Genomic DNA, 20,138 nt, shown 5'->3' with positions numbered 1-20,138 from the left:
GAATCTGAATATGTATCCATATCAGAAGCCTGCAAAGAGGCAGTTTATTTGAGAAATTTACAATTTGAACTTACTAAAAGGATGTATAAGATCATTTTATATAATGATAGTATGAGCGCACAGAAATTGTTGTTAAACCCTGTATTCCATAATAAAACGAAGCATATTGATGTCAGATATCATTATTGTAGAGAATTAATTAATGAAAACATAAGTGTTAATTATCTATGTACATCAAATATGCCTGCAGATTTGTTTACAAAAAGTCTCGCTGCTGTAAAACATTATAAACATTTGAATACTTTAGGAATTGTTAAAGTGTAATTGTTTCTTTTGTTTATATAGTGTCTATATTTTGAGTGGGAGTATTATAAATAGCAAAATATAGATGTACCTACTACTAGCGACATCTTGTACCAAAGTGTCATCAAATGTTGTCTATGAGATTCTTTACTTTTGTCTTTAGAAAATAAAGTTCAGTTCTTTTCCGGTACTCGCTCAGTCACATTGTTTTATTACAATAACTGTTGAATTTATCTCACAATCAAATAGGGATACCGTCCTAAAGACCACAAAAACGTATAGCTATAAGAATAAAAACAACAAGATCTCTGGGAAAACCCTTGGGATTATCAAAAAAACCCTGATGAACCTGTTTTTTTTTGTCACAGAGCGCTTAACTCAAAAAGTATCATCAAGGCTTTACAATCTGGTCAGAGACCTAAAACATGTCAAAAATTATAAATATTGATAGACTTCTTTCAGACGAGTATATATTAGAAAGGAAGCTGAATCTCTAATCATAATAATAAAATCAGAAAGTCAAATTCATAAATTAAAAAATAATTGACTAATATTTTTAACTCACTCAAGTCATATTGTATATTATCTGGTACAATATTAGATACAAAAGTAATACTTACAGTTTGTAAAGGAACATACTCATGACCTACTTTCTTTGTGAATCTTCTGATTGCAATAATTTCATATATTATATTACAATAGCCAAATAATTGACAACTCTTTATTGGAAATGTTAGCCAGAACAAATCTTATGATTCCTTTCTTTTCAATGTCAATCAGCAGGAATGGAAGCTTTTATTTCATATTTTTTTAAGAATGATGAATTGTTCATAAAGTTATTTGCTGTATACTGTTTCAAAATAACTGCAATTTTACTGGCATTCATTTTTTGAATTGCCGTCACAACTTCAGTGGCAAAAATGTGGTTTAAGTAAATGGGGCTCTTGTTGCCCAATCTATCTTTATTAGTAGCTTCGACAAATACTTATACTCGGTATTAACAGAGTTCTCTAGATAAAGTCTTTTATAATTTGGTTAGAAAAACGGTATATAAGTTTCATTACGCTCACCGCCACCACCAAAGTCTGCGTTGGGGTTTTCACCAACGATCCTCAACGCGAGGACGTTTATTTGAGGAGGGCGGGTTATCCTCGTTGCCCTCCATTTCCAAGGGTCACTACTTCTAAATTCTGCTATTTACACTAAATTTTAGCAAAAATAACTAAAATTTAAAATACCAGCTTTCACACACCAACATTTTAACAATACACTTTGACAATTCACCAGTGTTGCCAGATGGTCTCTACGACGTACCCCTAGACTAATTTGATTTCCCCCCAGGAATCCCCTAGGATGCCCTCACCAAGCAGATGGCAGCATGGGCGCTTCTTTAAAACAGTGGGCATGTTGGGAAATGAAAGGCATTATGCAATGTATCTGTGATAGAATATGGATTGAGGGGTTTAAGTTTTATTCGGATTTGCGATTGCGACCATTTTTACTATGTGTTCAGGAACGTTATATACAATAGCAAAAACTTTATTTGGTGTGTTTTTGGAATTTCCCCTAAAAAAACCCTATTCTGACCCTAACACGCTTGATAAACCCCTAAATCTAGGGGGAAATCCTCTGATCTGGCAACACTGCAATACACCAGAGTCCAGACCAAAGACAATAGATTGAGTTTCTTTTTTTACATTATGGAAATAGCTTTATGCTTTGGAGGGGATCCTTGGCGGGAAATTGAAAAAGCGCGGTACTATTTTTTTCTAAAATAATACTTTAATTAAAATAAAGATTATTTCTTTGTAAATAACAGTATTAATAGACAAATTAAATATAAACATAGTGTATAAATAATACAAATGGAAGGAAACGAGGGGGGCGGGCTTGACCCGCCCAACTCAAAAAAGAGACCACGACGGCGGCTCGAAGATCCCCAAAATGTTTCTGATGCTGGCGGCGGAGGCGGTGAGAAAGACTCGTATATCCCATATCTCAAGCCTAATTATAAAAGACTTTATCCTGAAAATTCTATTAATATGGAATTGAAGGTTTTTATTGAAAACAAAAATATTCAGGACAGGCTGGGAAATAAAAGCCCAATATATTTAAACCACATATTCTCCGAAATTAAAGGCGTGGTGGCAATAAGGCGAATTAGCGCAAATAAAATTGTTGTCATATTTAAACAACATAATACAGCTAATAACTTGATACACAATATACATTTTCTTGAGAAACATGATATGAAAGCATACATTCCAGCAGCTCAAATTGAAAAAACTGGTATTATCAGATTTGTGCCTGCAAGTATATCAAATAAAGAACTATTTACGAAATTAACTTCTACAAATGAAATAATTGCAGTTAGGAGATTTATGAAAAAAATTGGCAATGAATTAGTCGGAACACAAACTGTTAGTATCACATTTTTGGCAAACTCTTTACCTGAGAGTGTCCAATATGATTTATTTTTTTACAGAGTGTTTGAATATATACCTCCTCTCCAACAATGTTTCAAATGTATGAAATTTAATCATTATGCTAAAATTTGTAATGGCAAACAGCGTTGCTCTATTTGTTCAGGTGAACATTCTTATAAAGACTGCAATAAACAAAATGAGATTTGCTGTGTAAATTGCAGTGGACCTCATTTAGCAATATCCAAAATGTGTCCAATAAAAATGAATAAAATCCTAGAAAAGAAAAATAAAATAACATATGCAAGCATTGCCAGCACAAAAGATAACAATGAGTTCCCTCCCCTTCCACCACGCTCCAACCCTGTAAATAAAAAAGTGATTAGTGTAAATAATGCACCCAAACATGTAAATAAATCTGTAAATATTAAGCCTGTCTCACAGGCTGTAAGTATTAATGATATAAAATCACAAATAATTGCAAACAGTGATGTACTTATGGCCCTGGTACAAACACTGGTTCAAATAGGTAATAAGAATGATAATGAGCCTATAACTACAACATTTATTAAAGATATACTTATTAAAAATTTGTCAATATAATGGATACACAACCATATACAACATCATCTCTACGTATTGCGCAATTTAATGTTCAAGGTGCAAATCATAAAAAACATCTTCTTACAAAATTCTTAAATGAAAATAATATTGATATTTGTTTACTAAATGAGACATGGTTAAAAGACCATCAATCTTTTTATATTTCCGGTTATAATTTCTACAATAAAAATTCAAAAAATCCTCGTAATGGTGTAGGAATATTAATTAAACCATATTTGAAACACAATGTTATAAATACTACTTTTTATGAAGATATTCAAACTATAGCCATAAGTATATACACAGAAAATACTACACTGTCTATTCTTTGTGTGTACTGTCCTCCGTCACGTAGGAGTATAAGAATGAATAGATTGCACAATATTATAAGAGAATTACCGAAGCCTCTTTTTGTAAGTGGTGATTTCAATGCACATCATATTGCTTTTGGATGTATGTCTACGAAAAGTCGAGGGAATAACTTATATAATATAATTGATGAATGTGATTTATGTATTTTGAATAATGGTAGCTTTACTACAGTAAATTATCCTACACGCAACCCCTCAGCAATAGATGTAAGCTTTGTTAGTCCATGTGTGGCTCCTCTTTGTGAATGGTCAGTACATGATGATGCTATGGGTAGTTATCATTATCCAACCATAACAAACATTACAATGTGCATTGAAAGATACACAATTAATAAACATGTTGACAGATTTTTATATGATAAAACAGATTGGACAAAGTATAGTGAATTGTCTGGTTTGGTCTTCCATGACATGATGGTTAGCGTAGAGAGTCCAATAAAATCTTATGATGAGTTTTGTAACCGGCTCAATAAACTCAAACTCATGGCAGTTCCTAGATTCACTAGGACTAACTTTAGGAGTAGACCACCAGCCCCTTGGTGGAACAGTATATGTGAACAAGCCGTAATACAATCTTACAAAGCCTTGAAATTGTATAGAAATGATTCAACAGAATATAATTACATCAACTATAAAAGATTAGATGCTTTAAAAAAACGCACTATAAAGGAGCAAAAAAGAATCAGTTGGAATGGTTTTTGCAATAGTTTCAATAGAACTACACCCATCAGTAAAATTTGGAATCTCATTAAAAAGTTTAAGGGTATCAGAATTGGTAATAAATCATATAGGGATGAATTTGTAGAGCCACTTTTAGATAAGTTATCAGATAGTAACAATTTACTTGACCCAAATTCATTAGACAATTATTTTAATATTAACAATGCAAATCCTCAATCTAATTTTTTATTGGATTCTTTTTCATGGTCTGAACTTTTAATGAGTATACAATCTAGAAGAAATACTAGTCCTGGTTTAGATGATTTTCCATATTTATTAATAAAACATCTATCTGAATCTGTACAAAAGCTATTTTTGAATGTTCTTAATAATCTATGGCATAAAAAACTCATACCAAGTTCATGGCAAACTCAATGTGTAATACCTATATTAAAACCAGATAAGTCACCTGAACAGATCAGTTCTTATCGTCCAATCTCGTTATCATCATGTATTGGAAAAATATTTGAAAATATGGTGAAATCTCGACTTGACTGGTATGCAGAATCCAATAATGTCATTCCACACATTCAATATGGATTTCGCAGAGGAAGAAGTTGTGGTTATAGCTTCATTTCTCTCATATCTGATCTGAAAAATGCAAAAAACAATAAATTACACACAGTTTGTGTATTTCTAGATGTGCAAGGTGCATTTGACAGTGTGGATCCTGGCATACTGGTGAAGGTACTCAGTAATTCTGGTATACCTGGACAATTATGTAAATGGATTTATGATTTCCTCAATAACAGAATACTATATGTTAGGCATAACAATATCTTATATGGACCTAGAACTGCATCAAAAGGTACTATACAAGGTGCCACATTATCACCCTTGTTGTATAATTTGTATACTTGTGAGATATGTAAATATGTTAATACTAAAAATGTAAATATACTTCAATTTGCAGATGATTTAGTGTTGTATAGTTCAGATGTAAATTTAACAGTAGCCATTGAAAATGTTAACACTGCCTTAAGACAGTTAAATAATTATTATCAACACACATTAAAATTGAAAATAAATGCTGGCAAAAGTAATTTAATGCTATTTGGAAAGGACACACCAGTAGTGGATGTTGTCTATAATGGTGATGTCATTCAAAGAGTCACCTCACACAAATTTTTAGGTATTATCATTGACCAGAAATTGTCATTTGAAGAACATATTAAATATGTATCTAGAAATGCATTAAATGGTGTTAACATTTTAAGATGTCTAGCAGGTGTTACATGGGGTGCAGATCCCAAAATACTTTCATTATTATATAAATCTATTGTAAGAAGTCATTTTGATTATAGTTCTTTAGCTTATTTAAATAGCACTCATGTACATAAATTGGATATATTGCAGAACAGAGCTTTGAGGATCATATCAGGAGCAATGTGTTCGACTCCCATAAGGGCCATGGAAGTCGAAACAAATATTATGCCATTGATATTGAGACGACTTATGCTTGCAGAAAGATACTGCCTGAAACTATTATCATCAAATAATATCCAAATTATAAATAGGATAATACCTCACCCAATCAATATAGATGGTCCACTCACTTCACCAAATGATCTCCTGAGAGGTACATCTCCAACTCTGTGCCAGATCTTCTTAGAAATACAATCTCATTATTCGAACATCAAAAAACTTTCACACTGGTCGTGTTACACTCATTCATACAGTTGTATCACTCATCCTATTACGATTTTATCCAATTTAATCGAAAATAATTCAGATTTACTGGCTTTTATAGAAGAAAATAACAAGTATTATACAATCTACACTGATGGCAGTAAAGGCAATGATTTTGTGAGAAGTGCGGTATATGATTCTCAAAAAGATGTTGCTCAAAGCTTTGCTCTCGATAAAAAGTGCTCCATATTTACAGCAGAGGCATATGCAGTTTTTGCCGCTTTAAAATCTATAATTTCTATAAATAATTGTAAATATTTTCTAATTTTGACAGACTCTTTGAGTCTTTTAAATAGCCTTAAGCATTCTAATATTAATAATTTTAAAACTAATTATATTATTTATTTAATTAAAGATACTGTCTTACGGTTGCATAAAAAAGATATAACTGTTGCCTTTATGTGGGTACCCTCACATAAAGGTATTACTGGTAACGAAAAAGCAGACAAAGCTGCATATGAAGGGATTAACACTCTTAATGTCAGAAATGTGGTACAGGTTCCTATGACTGATTATTATTATTATATCAATAACTCGATAAAAAATTTATGGACAGCATTATGGGAAGAAGATCAAAAATTGAAAGGAAAATGGTATGGTAGTATACAGGAAAATTTACATATAAGACCCTGGTATGATGAGTTGAATACTAGCTGTATCGTGAGTCGTGAGTTCGTTACCACAATCAACAGATTGCGCTTTGGGCATAACACTGCACCCGCGCACCTCGCTAAACTTAATATTATAACTAACAATATTTGCTCTTTCTGTAATAATAACGAGATCGCAGATATCAACCATATCTTTTTTAAATGCCAAAACCAAATATTCATTTTTAATAGACTAATATTGGCAAGTGAAATAATGGAAATTAGTGATCCCTCCCGCCGCCAGTTGTGTGATTTGCTCAAAAACAAAAAGTGTTATAGTGCATTATATAAATACATCAAAAATACCGTGGGGAAGATTTAAGAAAACAAGTGAAACGATAGAATAACATGTGAATTAGTGACCGTAAATAAGACTTGGCTTAAAGGTCTCGTTACCAGGCCATAAAATTATTAAAAAAAAAAAAAATATGCTTTGGAGGGTCGTGATGCTGTCTACTTGGCACTTATACTTGTTAACTTGATGTCGGGTAGTATTGGAATTAATTCAGTTGGGCACTTTTGTTTACACTTTTCTTCACTGATTCAATATTCACTTTTTTTTGAGAATTGAAATCTTGCTGTTGGCCTTAAGGGCCTTTACAGCCCAGCTCGGGCTGTTTTGGCGAGCGTAGCCCGGCCAGAATGGCGTTTTTCTCCCGCGGCTAGCGCAAGGGCGTCTCCTGTGAGACTGGAACCTCGGCTTGGGCCGTCGCGGGGTGGTCAATCACCTGAAGGGCAGGACGGAAGCTCACTGGAGTGAGCGAAGTACGAATTAAAGGTCCTCGCCTTCCCCGGTGAAGGCGGTTTTTTACCCTAATCTGTGTATTTTTATTTTTATTATGATTGGCCGCGCGGGCGGCTTTTAATTTATCGTTTGCTACGGTAATTGGATCATCCGGATCCGTTAGTATGTGTTGGGGCCTCCTACGAGCTCTTTTTGTCGGAAAGGGGTAATAGTTGATGCTTTTACGCACCAGCGGATTGGGATGGTGTTTAGCCTTGTCAAAGTGGCACGTGGGCGCCAACTTCATCCATTGGGCTATGGTAGGGAGCTCCAGGTCGTGGTGGAGATCGACGTTTCTCACATAGAAGGGCGCACCGGTCGCGATTCTCATGAATCGCGACTGAAGCACCTGTAGCCGGTGAATATGGGAGGGGGCACAATGCGCAAACACTACGCTAGCGTATGTCATGCACGGTCGGATGCAGGCCTTGTACAAGGTCACCTTGTGTCTGAAAGACATGTGACTCCTTTTATTTAGGAGGAAATGGAGGCGAGAGAGGACGAAATAGGCCTTCTTGCGAACCGCGGCTATGTGCTTACGGAAAGACATGCCGCTATCGAGCGTGACTATTCCGGGTCCTTTTTTTTTTTTTTGAAGAAGGAAGGCTGTTGGCCTTATGGGCCTTTACAGCTCAGCTCGGGCTGTTTTGGCGAGCGTAGCTCGGCCAAACCCGGGTGCGCAAGTGCAGCTTGTTTTTATATCCTTTTCCCTACTTCGACACGATCGCCTCCGGGCTGACTATGACGTCAGTTCCGTAAAAGCACAGAGTAAGTATACTGAACAACTGGGACACATGCGCTCTTACCTTAAATAGCATGATTATATTTCTTTAACTAAAATTAGCAGGGTTTATATAATAAAAATTTAAAAGGCTAACATACTTGTCTATGATGCACTGAATTTGAATTTGGATTATGCTTTTTTACATTTGATCTGCGGTGTCATTATAAATTATATATTCTCATATACAAGTAAACACAACGTTTTAATTAATTGCTATAGCCGCTAGTCCACTCTATCATATGCCAGTTTCATGAAAAAGGTTGGGAAACTACACGCGAGAAAAAATATACAAAGACATCAAAAGGATACAAAGGGATAAGATAGTTAGTTACATTCAGATATAATATGTTAATATAATGATAAAGCAAAAGGCAGAAGATTTTAATCGGAAACGGAACATGTAGTAATTGTAAGGAATATAGAAAGAAGGTGCGGTCATATTGGAAGAAAATAAAATATGGTCGAGGTCCCCAATATCTTCTCCAGACTCACAAATATTACTAACAATACAAAGCCTTGCTAAATCATGAGCTGTACATGTCCTAAACGCATTCTGGAAATGATAGAAGTAACAATTTTATAATTTTTAACCTCAAAGAACCATCGTTTACTGGGGCTCCTCGGTTGCATTTCAGCATAGTGGTTGCCTTTGAACTCACTGCTTCTCAACCAAACATCATTCTATTACTCCCAAAGATGGGTTTTAGGAAGAGGAACTAAATCATAACAATAATTCATGTATGGGACTTTGTATCCATCATTTATAGCTTTTTGTCAAGCTCATCAGCTTTCTCGTTTCCTTTAATCCGACAGAAACATGCAAAGATAATGTTGTAATTTGTTTGAGAAGATATTCAAAGCTTATCACCTGTTTCGCCAATATAAAATACAACAAGATAACAGAGATACATTTAGAAGTTTTCACTTTAAAATGCAGACTGAAAATATGCTTTTTTTTAAGATTTTAGTAAAATAAATAATTATTAAGTCTTTAAAAGAGCAAAACACTCTCCAGTAAAAACCCAGGATTGAGGAGGAAGTTCTGGTATTATTTTATATCGCAATGAACTGGACCAACCCAAACACAACCATCAACAGAGATTTTAGAAGCATCTGTAGAAATATAATCCCAATTACGGAATTTATGAATAATATTGTTCAATTCATCTGCGTTTTTTTATAAGCTGGCTTAGTAGTGCATGTCGAAAACTAAATTTGTATGAAAATGGCAGCTCGTGTCGCTAGTCGGTAACCTAGGCCCAAAAGGCGAGAATCGGGATACAATAAGCAACGCCGTGACATCGCTACAAACTATTCAAAAATACTATGTGTACTGAAGAGAGTCTATTAATAACACTGAGGAAAGTAAAAATTGCCAATAAATTTATAATATAATCGTTTAATTTTTGTAGTAAATCACATTAATTATAAACAGTTTTCATATTATTGCTTTTAAAACGCAGCACGGAGTGAATTTAATTACGATTTTATCAATTCGATTAAGATGTCTAATAAGTAAAAGGTCCGAGTAGGGTTTTTTAATGTGGTAAGTATTTTTGGAGATTAGCTATTTATTTATTTATTTCAGTATGAAACATCACATAAAATGTATTTTCTACAACTTACAAGCATATTCTAAAATACATGACGCTTGACAATGCTTTCTTTAAAATTCCACCAATTATTTTTAATTAAATTATTATGAAAAGGTATACATGTATATATTATACTGTACTAGCACTTAACAAATTACTATGTATCTTTCATCACAGAGCAACAGAAAGAGTCTTGTTGCTAAAAGGTGTTTTTCTTGTTCTTTTAAAATTAACAAAAAGTGTATACAAATTACAAAGATGTATGTGGGACTCAACCCACACTAAATTTGAGTATTTCCTACACAGCCGCGTTACACGGGGCCGCTCTCGCCTTCTACTGGGATCTCACCGGCATGTTACACACAAAAACCTTCGATGCGTTGTTTATTTACATAGATTTATAAAGTTAGTGCTGCGCGCAAGTATTTATTTATAGACTTGTAACATGAACATAAACGAAAATGAGGTTGAAGAATTTAACGATGAGGTTGAGCGTCGTCCAGCAATATGGGATTCCAGGTCCGACAAGTACCGCAACAAAATTGAAAAGAAAAAGGCATGGGAAGAAATATGCAATAAATTTATTGAGAATTTCACAAAAAAAACCGCAAGTGTTAACAATTATTTTATATTTTCATAACTTGCAATTCTCCGTCTGGGCTAACAAAATGAATACTTCTTCGGTTTAATAGTAACACTAAGAGCAGTGTTTCTTCGCTAGAGTCTATAGTGAAAATATGAACTACACTATGATCCTCAAACTTAGCGACAGCACCCCTTCCCGACAAAAAAGGCTCGTAGGAGGCCCCGACACATACTAACGGATCCGGATGATCCAATTACCGTAGCAAACGATAAATTAAAAGCCTCCCGAGCGGCCAAAAATAATAAAAATAGCCAATCACAGATTAGGGTAAAAAACCGCCTTCACCGGGGAAGGCGAGGACCTTTACTTCGCACTTCGCTCACTCAAGTGAGCTTCCGTCCTGCTTCGTTGCGGCAAATGCGAAGGTGCCCAAACGGCCAATTAATATTTCGGCAATGTAGAAAAAACGGAGCAAGTTTACACAAGTTTGTCAGTATTCTATTATATCAATGTCCTAACAAAATAAATATTATCTTTTCAGAAAAAGATGTTAAATTGTAACTTTATAATAATGTAGTCTAAGTCTCTTGTGATCTGTTGCTGTGATAGATGTCTAGAAGTAAGTTCTCGTGGTAGGCTGTGACTTGTGATAATTTGTTTATTTTTAAATTCCAAAATATATGTGATAAATAAATGTATGATTAATAATTATTGTCTGTTTTAATTTTATAAAATATCTAATAGCTATTAAATATATATCATAAGGTAGGTATAGGAAACAATAGATCGAGTTTTTCTTAATTTTTATTTTTATATTGAATATTTTTTTTACAGTTTTAACAAACAAATATTAAAAATGGACTTGTGCAGATGTTGTCATGCTGAAGGTTGTTTTCACAGTTTAACGGAACTTATTAATACGATTACCTACGAAGATATGTTGAAGATTTGCTTTGATATTAAGGTACGTTTTTTTAGTAATACTACACTACTAACGCATTATAACTTTGTAGTTCAACGAATCTCCACATCTCTGCAAGTTAAAGTACTATTATAATTAACAACAAAATGAAACAATGTGTCTGTAGATAGACTAAACACATTTTCTTAGAGGATTGAAGAATTTCATAAAACTATGCTATAACACAGTACAGTAACTGCTTATCTATATAATTATTTAACTCATCAAAAAACAAATCGCCCTGAGTCCTGTGGCTTTAGCTACTTTCACAACTAGAAATAAAATTTCTATAATCCAATAATAGCATACACACAAGTAGTTCAGATCTTGTAATTGAAATAAAATTATATTAAATAAATTTTCATTAATTAGTGGATATTATTTAACAATATTCCGTGGGATTGGTACTAGACCAATATAGGTGCAGTGTATACGAAATTATATCTTTCAAATGTCAATTTGAATAGTATGTTGTGTTTTGAAAACAGAATCTATCTCTTTTAAGCAATATAAAGTCTTTTTGGATGTGGATGAATAAAGGCTTATTTATTTTATATAATACAATTGACATAATTCATTAAGGAGGGCAACTGGTAGCTTATTATCAAAGCCTTTGCTTTATCAAAACTTATGTATTTTTCTTAAAAAAAATTGAATTAGATTAAATGGTATTATACTTATCTAGACAAATAATAGAGGGGACAAACAGGTAATAGATTTGCAAAGAATACCACCGCCCCTGAACACTCATAACTCCATAATGAGCAAGTATTTATTAGCTTATAAGAATTGGAACTTTATCTATTTGAAAGACAAGTTGAAATAGTTGGGAAATACCTTGGTGGGCTTCTGCTTCTACATTCACCATGTGGCTAAGAGTGGAATGACAGACGGAGAAGTGATAGGAGTGGAATTGAATTCATATTTATGGATAGGTGATGGACAAACATATTATGTTTTTGATATGGTTAAACGTAATTTGTTTCAGATTTGCCATTCACCTGATAATACTAGACAGTATGCTATATGTAATCGATGTGTAATGAAACTTCAAGATGCATATTCTTTCAAAAAACAAGTGTTAGAAAATGAACAGAGATTTTCCGAGTACAAAAGTGTTCTAGGTATTTGAGTCATCTTAAATTACCAAAACATCTTTGATTGTATCTTTCAGTGCCTTCTTCTTAGATATCTGCAACATAAGTTAATACGCTCTGTGTTATTAGATTTTCATAACAACATTCTCAATCAAAATCACCCAGAGTTTGAATTCACAAAAAGTTTGATTTGTGAACAGATGCTATAGAAAATTTTATTATTTATATATAATCAATGTTACTCAGTTTTGTCATATTTAGACAGGACAAATATTTATTATAAATAATTAAGTCTAATGAGCAGTTTTGGCTTAAACAAGTTACATAACTCTGAGGTCATGCATTTGTATCATGCCTGTTCACAAATGGAATTTTCTTTCTGTGGACAATTAATGCCTCCTATCGAGAGAGCAAACCTGCAGGACCCAAAAATAGACATGTCATACAGAAGGCTGATCAACTATAAAGTTAGTCTATAAAAGTCTATAAAAACTACTATATATAACACATGTCAGAAGTGAAACTTTTTTGGCAAATTTATTTTTGTCTTGTTCATATTTAAACAAATCTAAAACTTTAGATTTCCAAGATTTAGAGAAAGGAAGATATCTTAGAAATTATATAATTGTGATTAAAATATTAAGTGTCGAAAATTAATACAAATTATATATTTTTTTTTAATTTATTTCTTCGATATTTACATTATTCGACGCGATTTCTATTGGTATTGTTGTGACTTATGATATGATAATGACATTATGATAAGTATAATATGCAATATAAGTTTGTGTGTTTCAACATTATCTACATATTTTGTAAAAATAGTATCTATCTATTATCGTTATCTCGTTCCATGGCTATTTGCTACGTTAGCCCTTTCTCACTCTCTCAATCGCTCTGTCCCTTTTCTTTGACAAAAGCGCTGCATCTTCGTGACGCTAATATTATTATTGCGTTTCTTCTGTAAAAAAATTACCTTCCTGCGCCTAAAGGAGTTTCACTTTAAAAATAAACAATCTGAGGTCTAGTTTTAGGAGTGAAACTACTGAATTATTTATAAACTTTTAAAAATTTCAGATACGTTTCCTGAAGTAAAATTCGAACCACCAAGCGATACTGTACCAATAGGTTAGTATAAAATGTATTAATTGAATGCTTAAGAATATTCAGAAATATATTTGGCTGCATATAAACACTTATACTTGGGACATTTGACTTATGGAATTTCTGATGTACCTTTATAAAAAAAAGGTTTATTGTTTCGATAACTTACTCCTTGTTCTAGTTCCGCTACATCTAGGTTCCTACCCTCGGTTTGTACATAACATAGTAGGGGCGGTTTCAGACTAGCGTATTTTTTTGGGCGTTTCGTGTCGTGTCAGTATAAACATGGATTCTGACGAAGAAACATTGCTATTTGCTTATACGAGCTTAAAAGCGCGTTAAAGCTGGTACGAGTTGAGCGTGTGCCAAAATCCGCGCCTTTACGTGCCTACATGCGCTCCCATGAAACACGAGATTATACGCGCGTAAAAAACGCTAGTCTTTTACCGCCCTAAGATTGTAATTTGGTGCCTACCCACAATTAAAATATTTGAAGTTTTTATTTAAATTTTAAAATATATTTTATACTTAGGTATTAACATTTTGTTCCATTTATAGTACATATGAAATCAGGTCACATAGGAAGCAACGGGCGGCCTTTTCGCTAACAAACGAGTTCTTGATAGCTTGAAAGGAAAAAATAATACTAATGTCAGCCGTCTTTAATATAATAATAGTAAATAAATCTAAACGGTACAGTAAAACCTTAAGGTCTTCAAAAATCTGGTTTCCTACCCTCGCTTTGTACATAACATAGTAAGGGCGGTTTCAGACTACCGCCCAAAAATTGAATTACGTGAACGTTCTTTAGATTTTGAAGCGTACTTTCAAAACTTTCATTACCTTACATATATCTCTGGCAAAAATTACTGCAACAGATTTTAATTTTTTTCTCCACTTACTGTAACTGAAGATTAATAAAATATTTCAGATTTTGTGACGCCAGACGGACCTGAAGGTATGTACATATTTGAAACAATTATAAATAAACAAATTGTCCCCAAACTGCAGTATATAGTCAGAAATTCGAACAAATACTGTTAGTATTTTAGATATACCAAAACATAAATATTATGAGCCGACCATGAAAAGTATCTTACTAAAATATAGTCAAGTTATTTATGAGTGTTATATATATTGCCTCCAGTTCTTATTGAATTGGAGATAGTAATCCCCCATAATCAATAAGGGCGTCGCTATTAGAAACAAGACAAGAATCTCATGTAGAACAAAAGACTGCACGTTTGTTAACTCCGATTGTGGTTAATGTATTGTACGCATTAACACGTAACGTCACACGTCACATTTTGACGTCCGTTTGACAGATCACAGTCGGACGCAATGTTTCGTCATTTTCACGTCCCTATTTGGATTATGTTAACAAATCTTTAAACTATTCCGTTCCAGAGGACTCTGATGATGATATAGATTTAAGTACATTAAAGAAGTTAAAAAGTAAATCGGATAAAAGGATCAAAAAGGAAAAGCATACAGAGATAACAGGTTTGTTGTTTATAATGCAAAATGCCGTAAAAGCGTAAGCGACTGTAGTCGTTAAAATTATAATTTCTCGTATCTTTGTATTACGAATTTATTTAATTTAATACGTCATGTGTCAAAGTGACAATTAACGTTATTGCGCTAATGTATTTTGGACAAGTGAGTTGACATGCAAAATCCGCCACTTTATGTCCTTTTATTTAATAGATTTTTATTTAGTTTTATGCAGGTCCTAATTTTATTTCATCACTTAGGTACTTTTTTTATTTTTAATAGTGCTAGAATTAAATAATAAAATCGTACATATAAAATTTACCTTTATTAATTATTTTTTCAGATTCGGAAAAATCGGATTATCGAACAGCGGATATACGGAATATCGTCAAAATAATAGTGATGTACTCCACCTCAACACCCTTCCGATGGTCCTACAGCAAATATATGTGTTTTTTCTGTGACAAAGTCTTCATCAAAATATCCGATCTGAAACAGCATAATTACGAACATTTTGAGACAAAATTGGATGACGCATTAAAATGCATAAATACAGAGACGAAAGTTAAATTGGAAATCACGGACTTGGCCTGCAAAGCTTGTCCAAAGGATATGCTAACATTAGATGATTTTCTAGATCATGTTACAATAACACACAAACAGAACTTTAATAATGGCGTACGTTGTTCCATCTTCGCTTTTCGAATTACGGATTCTGAGGCGCCATGCCCTGAATGTGATCAAAATTTCACCTTTTTCGGAAATCTATTGTCACACGTCTACAAGAATCACCTAACATCTGGCCCTTTACTCTGTGACTCCTGTGGCAAGGGCTTTTTGACAAAATTCATGTTGAAAAAACATATAAAGTTAACGCATAGCAACACTGAGTACAGCTGTCAAAAGTGCAATCAAACATTCAAAACTCATGGCGCGTATTCGTACCACAGACTTTCACACAAGGGCGAATTCCCTTGTCCGCAGTGTTCCGAAAAGTTCCCTTCTTGGTATCTACGTAAACGTCACATTGCATTCGTCCATGATAAGTCCTTGCAAATATCCTGCGAATTGTGTTCGAAGAAGTTCGTGAAATATAACTCTTTAAAATGGCATTTAATGTCCGTACATCACAATGATAAACCATTTTCGTGCGAAATGTGTGACTTTAAGTGTATAAATAAGACATATTTGAAGCGACACATGGTAAGCCATTTGGATACAAGGCCATTTCAGTGTCATATTTGTGTGAAATCTTTTCAGCGGAAGGAACATTTAGAAACACATGTACGAATACATACAAACGATAAGCGGTTTGTATGTAGGGAATGTGGGAAGGGATTTGTCCAAGTGACCGGTCTCAAAGTACACGTAAGAGCACACCATTCGAAGTCTGATACATAAGCCACGAAATTGGAGAATGGGGAGAACAAATATAATATTTCTTATACATAAACGGGCCTCAAACATGAATGTTAAAAAATCATTTAGTTTATATAGCCCCCCCCCCCTCACATTTTGTCAGTAACAGTAAGCAAATCTCTTGTATGTAAATGTATTCATTTTTAATAGGAATCCTCGAATATGCATTTCGTGTTCAAGCATAGACAATGTGTGGGTTATATGTGTCAAAAAGTAAATAATTACTGATGACGTAATCACCAAATAAGAAATCAAATCATTAATTTAAGTAAATAATTTTTACGCCCACATTTTAGCAAATTTTAAACTTACCAAATGCATGCGTAAAACAATAAGTAAGCGATAACCAAACGGCATGTGCGCTCTGATTGGTTGAATAAGTCGCTAATTTCGTAAGATTCTAAACGGTTTGGCCGTTACGAATATCCGTTAGTTTATAAATTTACAACGAGACGTCGCAAATTGATAAATTGGCGAAAACGTAACATAACATACTATTTTTAAACTAGCGGATTTTGTTGTATTCCGGTGACATATATTTAGGAAATAAACTGAAATGACAGTTCTCATTATTCGTGTGATGTATGTTATAGTATTAAGGATTGTGATATTAAGCTAATTTTTTCATTTACGGTTACTTAAGAAACTTAAATATTCATGTGATATTAATGTATGCAATGTAATGTTTTATTATAGTGTATGTATTACATAAATCAGAAAAAATAATAAAATGATTTCATTTACTATCTATGTTTTGTTTTATTATTATTCTATAATTTAATAGTATCTATGGATTAGGAAGTGCACACGACACCAAACGTGTCAAAAGTTAAGTCAAACAGATGTTTAATTACTACTAGAAGAAGTCCAATCTAATGAAATTTAGTTTATTATGATGTTTTAAGTAGGATTCAGAGTTTTTAGAGGACATCACGTCACTTGATTAACTTTTACATAAATTTGCTTGAATCTGTAACTGTAAAGACCGGAATTTTGACAAAGATCTATAGATTAAATTGTTAACGTCAGTGTTAGTCAAACCGGAAGTCAATAGTCAGTGTAATTTGGTATTACAATTTACGACATTGATATTAACCTCCGCTTGTACATATTACGATATGAGTTAGATTGTTTTTTATAAAAATAAAACGTATTTAAATATGTTTCTCTATTTATTAAGTATTTTATCATTATGTGTCCAAGCAATTTTTGTGACCCTAGCCATAGGTACGTATATGCTTTTAGTGATTTTTACCGATAAGATTAACAGCAATATATTATTTTATATCTTGAGCTTTACGCTAAAAATAAAACAGTTGTTTAATCATTTGGCATACTCAATGTAATAACTGAATGTTTCTATATAAAATTATAATAGTTTTATTTATTTTCTTCACACAAACTGCTATTTCATTATATGTAGTAAATTTTTATATTAAAAAAATTCAAAGGTCGATTTACATTTTCGAGCTAAATTCTTATAAATTTTTATATTTAAAAAATTCAAAGGTTGATTTACATTTACAGATTCTTACTTGAATTTTAATAAATAAAAAAAATACATAATTTTAAATTTATGTTAATTAAATAGGACAGTTCCTTCAATATGTTAAATGTGTTTTGACTTTTAAATTAAATCAGAATTATATTGTATATTATTATTACAATAATTAATTACAAAACCTTAAGGACGAATCACGTTAATTTATACCACTTGAGTTGCATTGAAATTAAAGAAAGTTTAATTCTAACAATATTATTATTGAATTTCTATAGGTATATCAACAAGTCTGGTTTTGTTCTTGAAATCAGAAAACTTTTATGGCCTTTCTTCTCTGGGTATTGCTGATGTGATAGATAAAAATGTAATGACCGCTACAACCTTACAAGGTCTAGGCCTCAGATTCCTGAATTTGTTTCCTGATCATTTATTTTCTTTAATAAGCATGTACATGGTCAGCTTTCTGTGCCTGACACACACTGTCTATTATTTTGGGTTTAAGGTAAGTTGGTTTCCTCGCAATTTCAAGTGTATGCTAAATGCACAAAAGTCCAGTGGTTACTCAATATGATAGATTGATTCTAAATATGAAGTTAGGTTTCTTGAATAGTGTCTACTAAAAATATTTAATACTCAAACATCCATTTCAGCTGCTGGTTTATACTATCTGGCCGAGTTAGTTGAAGAATACAGTGTAATGGCAAAGTATGTGATATCATGGATCGTAGTGGTAAGTACATTTTATTTGAAAGCGAAAACACAGCATTATAGAAATATGTCTGTGCCATGGAAAATTGGGGGATTGTAGAAATAAAATCCTTGTTTTAGTACTATAACTTTGAATTTATAAAAATTTGTATGTTTAATGTTTTTTTCTAATTTTCAGGCCACTGCAGTCATACACATTGGCTTAATAATCTTTGAGGATATACCACTACAATTAAACAGCTTAGGACTATTTCAACAATTTCTACATGCATTGTTGTTGAGAGATTTCCCTGTGTTTCGGCTAACAAGTGTCACCTTTGTGTCGTCTGTGCTGAATTTGATTTTGCACCATTACTTAGCGTTTAAGTTTTTTGGTACAACATATTATGGCTTTTCAGAGGTAAGTTTTATTTATTTATACAGAGAGGTTTGGTCTATCAGAAATATTAAAGACAAATTATTTAATTGTATCATTATCACAGAATTCACTTTCTGATTTACTCCTAATGATATAATTTCCACCCTTTCTAGCCAACTCTGATTTTTGAGCACACATTTCTTAAAGCCATAGCCATCATTGGTATACTTGGTGTTGACATAACAAAGATCAGTTTCGTGGGCATTTGGTGGGAATGGCTAAATTTGTCTCCATTAAGAGTACCCAGCAAGGCCATATCATACTTAACTCTGGCAACTATTCTTTTATTCTATTCTAAAATATAGTCAAAAAAATAATCCTTACAATAGATGACATTTCTAAAAAAAACCAGATTACGATGCAACATGAAATTTGTTATTTATAGCCATTTCAGGCAATTAATTTAATTTTTCAGACACCTACACATACTCACTCACACATATTCACACACACAACACCATGCATGAGTTATATTCTGTTTGCTACTTTAGTGTATTATGCTGAGCATTTTTTATCCGCAATAGAATGCTGGTGGGCTGGTCCTATAGGCACAAGCCTCTCACAAAGGTGGTCAATTCCAGTATTCTATGAATAGGTTGAAACTAAGTATCGCAGTAGAGTTGCAATGTTTTCCTGCTCGAGATTAATTAAAGGTCTCTGAGTGTTACACTAAGGGCCATACCTCACCGAGATGCGATGGCCACGTTACCATGGCTACGTCTGGAGTCCCTGCGTCGGCAAAGCATTCATTTCTGACTCGGCACCGCCAAGAGTGGACCTGGAAATGACTGCACTGTTATTATATTATTACCAGCATCGCAAATAGATGAAAAAAGAAAAAAATATTGGTACATCCGTTTGTATCGAGGCCAAAGTGGTGTTTTTCTAAAACTCTATGAAGATTTGAGTAAATACCCTGAAAAATGTT

At 33.1% G+C, this 20,138-nt stretch overlaps 4 protein-coding genes across 5 annotated transcripts in view; 3 read left to right on the top strand and 1 right to left on the bottom strand.

Moving 5' to 3' along the window:
* Positions 1-4,991: 4,991 nt before the first annotated feature.
* LOC123718118 lies at positions 4,992-7,186 on the top strand. The gene is made up of 2 exons (XM_045674511.1): positions 4,992-5,701; positions 5,777-7,186. The coding sequence occupies exons 1-2, from the start codon at positions 5,468-5,470 to the stop codon at positions 7,079-7,081; spliced, it is 1,539 nt and encodes a 512-aa protein (XP_045530467.1). The 5' UTR covers positions 4,992-5,467; the 3' UTR covers positions 7,082-7,186.
* Positions 7,187-11,137: 3,951 nt separating this feature from the next.
* Positions 11,138-17,253, top strand: LOC123718177 (zinc finger protein 569-like). Of its 2 annotated transcripts, XM_045674614.1 has the most exons (7): positions 11,138-11,273; positions 11,343-11,472; positions 12,458-12,593; positions 13,644-13,694; positions 14,602-14,628; positions 15,078-15,173; positions 15,508-17,253. In XM_045674614.1, exons 2-7 carry the CDS (start codon positions 11,365-11,367, stop codon positions 16,563-16,565), a joined length of 1,476 nt encoding a protein of 491 aa, XP_045530570.1. In that variant the 5' UTR covers positions 11,138-11,273; positions 11,343-11,364; the 3' UTR covers positions 16,566-17,253. The 2 variants fall into 2 exon arrangements, with proteins under 2 accessions (XP_045530570.1, XP_045530572.1); XM_045674616.1 differs by lacking the exon at positions 15,078-15,173.
* Positions 17,254-17,478: 225 nt separating this feature from the next.
* LOC123718179 (protein TEX261) overlaps positions 17,479-20,138 on the top strand; it is a 4,065-nt gene continuing 1,405 nt past the window's right edge. Inside the window, exons 1-3 of the mRNA XM_045674618.1 lie at positions 17,479-17,810; positions 18,735-18,814; positions 18,971-19,192. Of these exons, the coding sequence (XP_045530574.1) occupies positions 17,744-17,810; positions 18,735-18,814; positions 18,971-19,192 (369 nt within the window). The 5' untranslated portion in view covers positions 17,479-17,743. The remainder of the gene's footprint in view (positions 17,811-18,734; positions 18,815-18,970; positions 19,193-20,138) is intronic.
* LOC123718176 (zinc finger protein 729-like) overlaps positions 19,904-20,138 on the bottom strand; it is a 27,718-nt gene continuing 27,483 nt past the window's right edge. Inside the window, exon 5 of the mRNA XM_045674613.1 lies at positions 19,904-19,988. Within this exon, the coding sequence (XP_045530569.1) occupies positions 19,957-19,988 (32 nt within the window). The 3' untranslated portion in view covers positions 19,904-19,956. The remainder of the gene's footprint in view (positions 19,989-20,138) is intronic.

This window comes from Pieris brassicae, chromosome 14, assembly GCF_905147105.1.
Source record: "Pieris brassicae chromosome 14, ilPieBrab1.1, whole genome shotgun sequence".
Lineage (NCBI taxonomy): Eukaryota > Metazoa > Arthropoda > Insecta > Lepidoptera > Pieridae > Pieris > Pieris brassicae.
The sequence above is the reverse complement of the archived record's forward strand: the minus strand, read 5'-3'. Positions and strand labels throughout refer to the sequence as shown.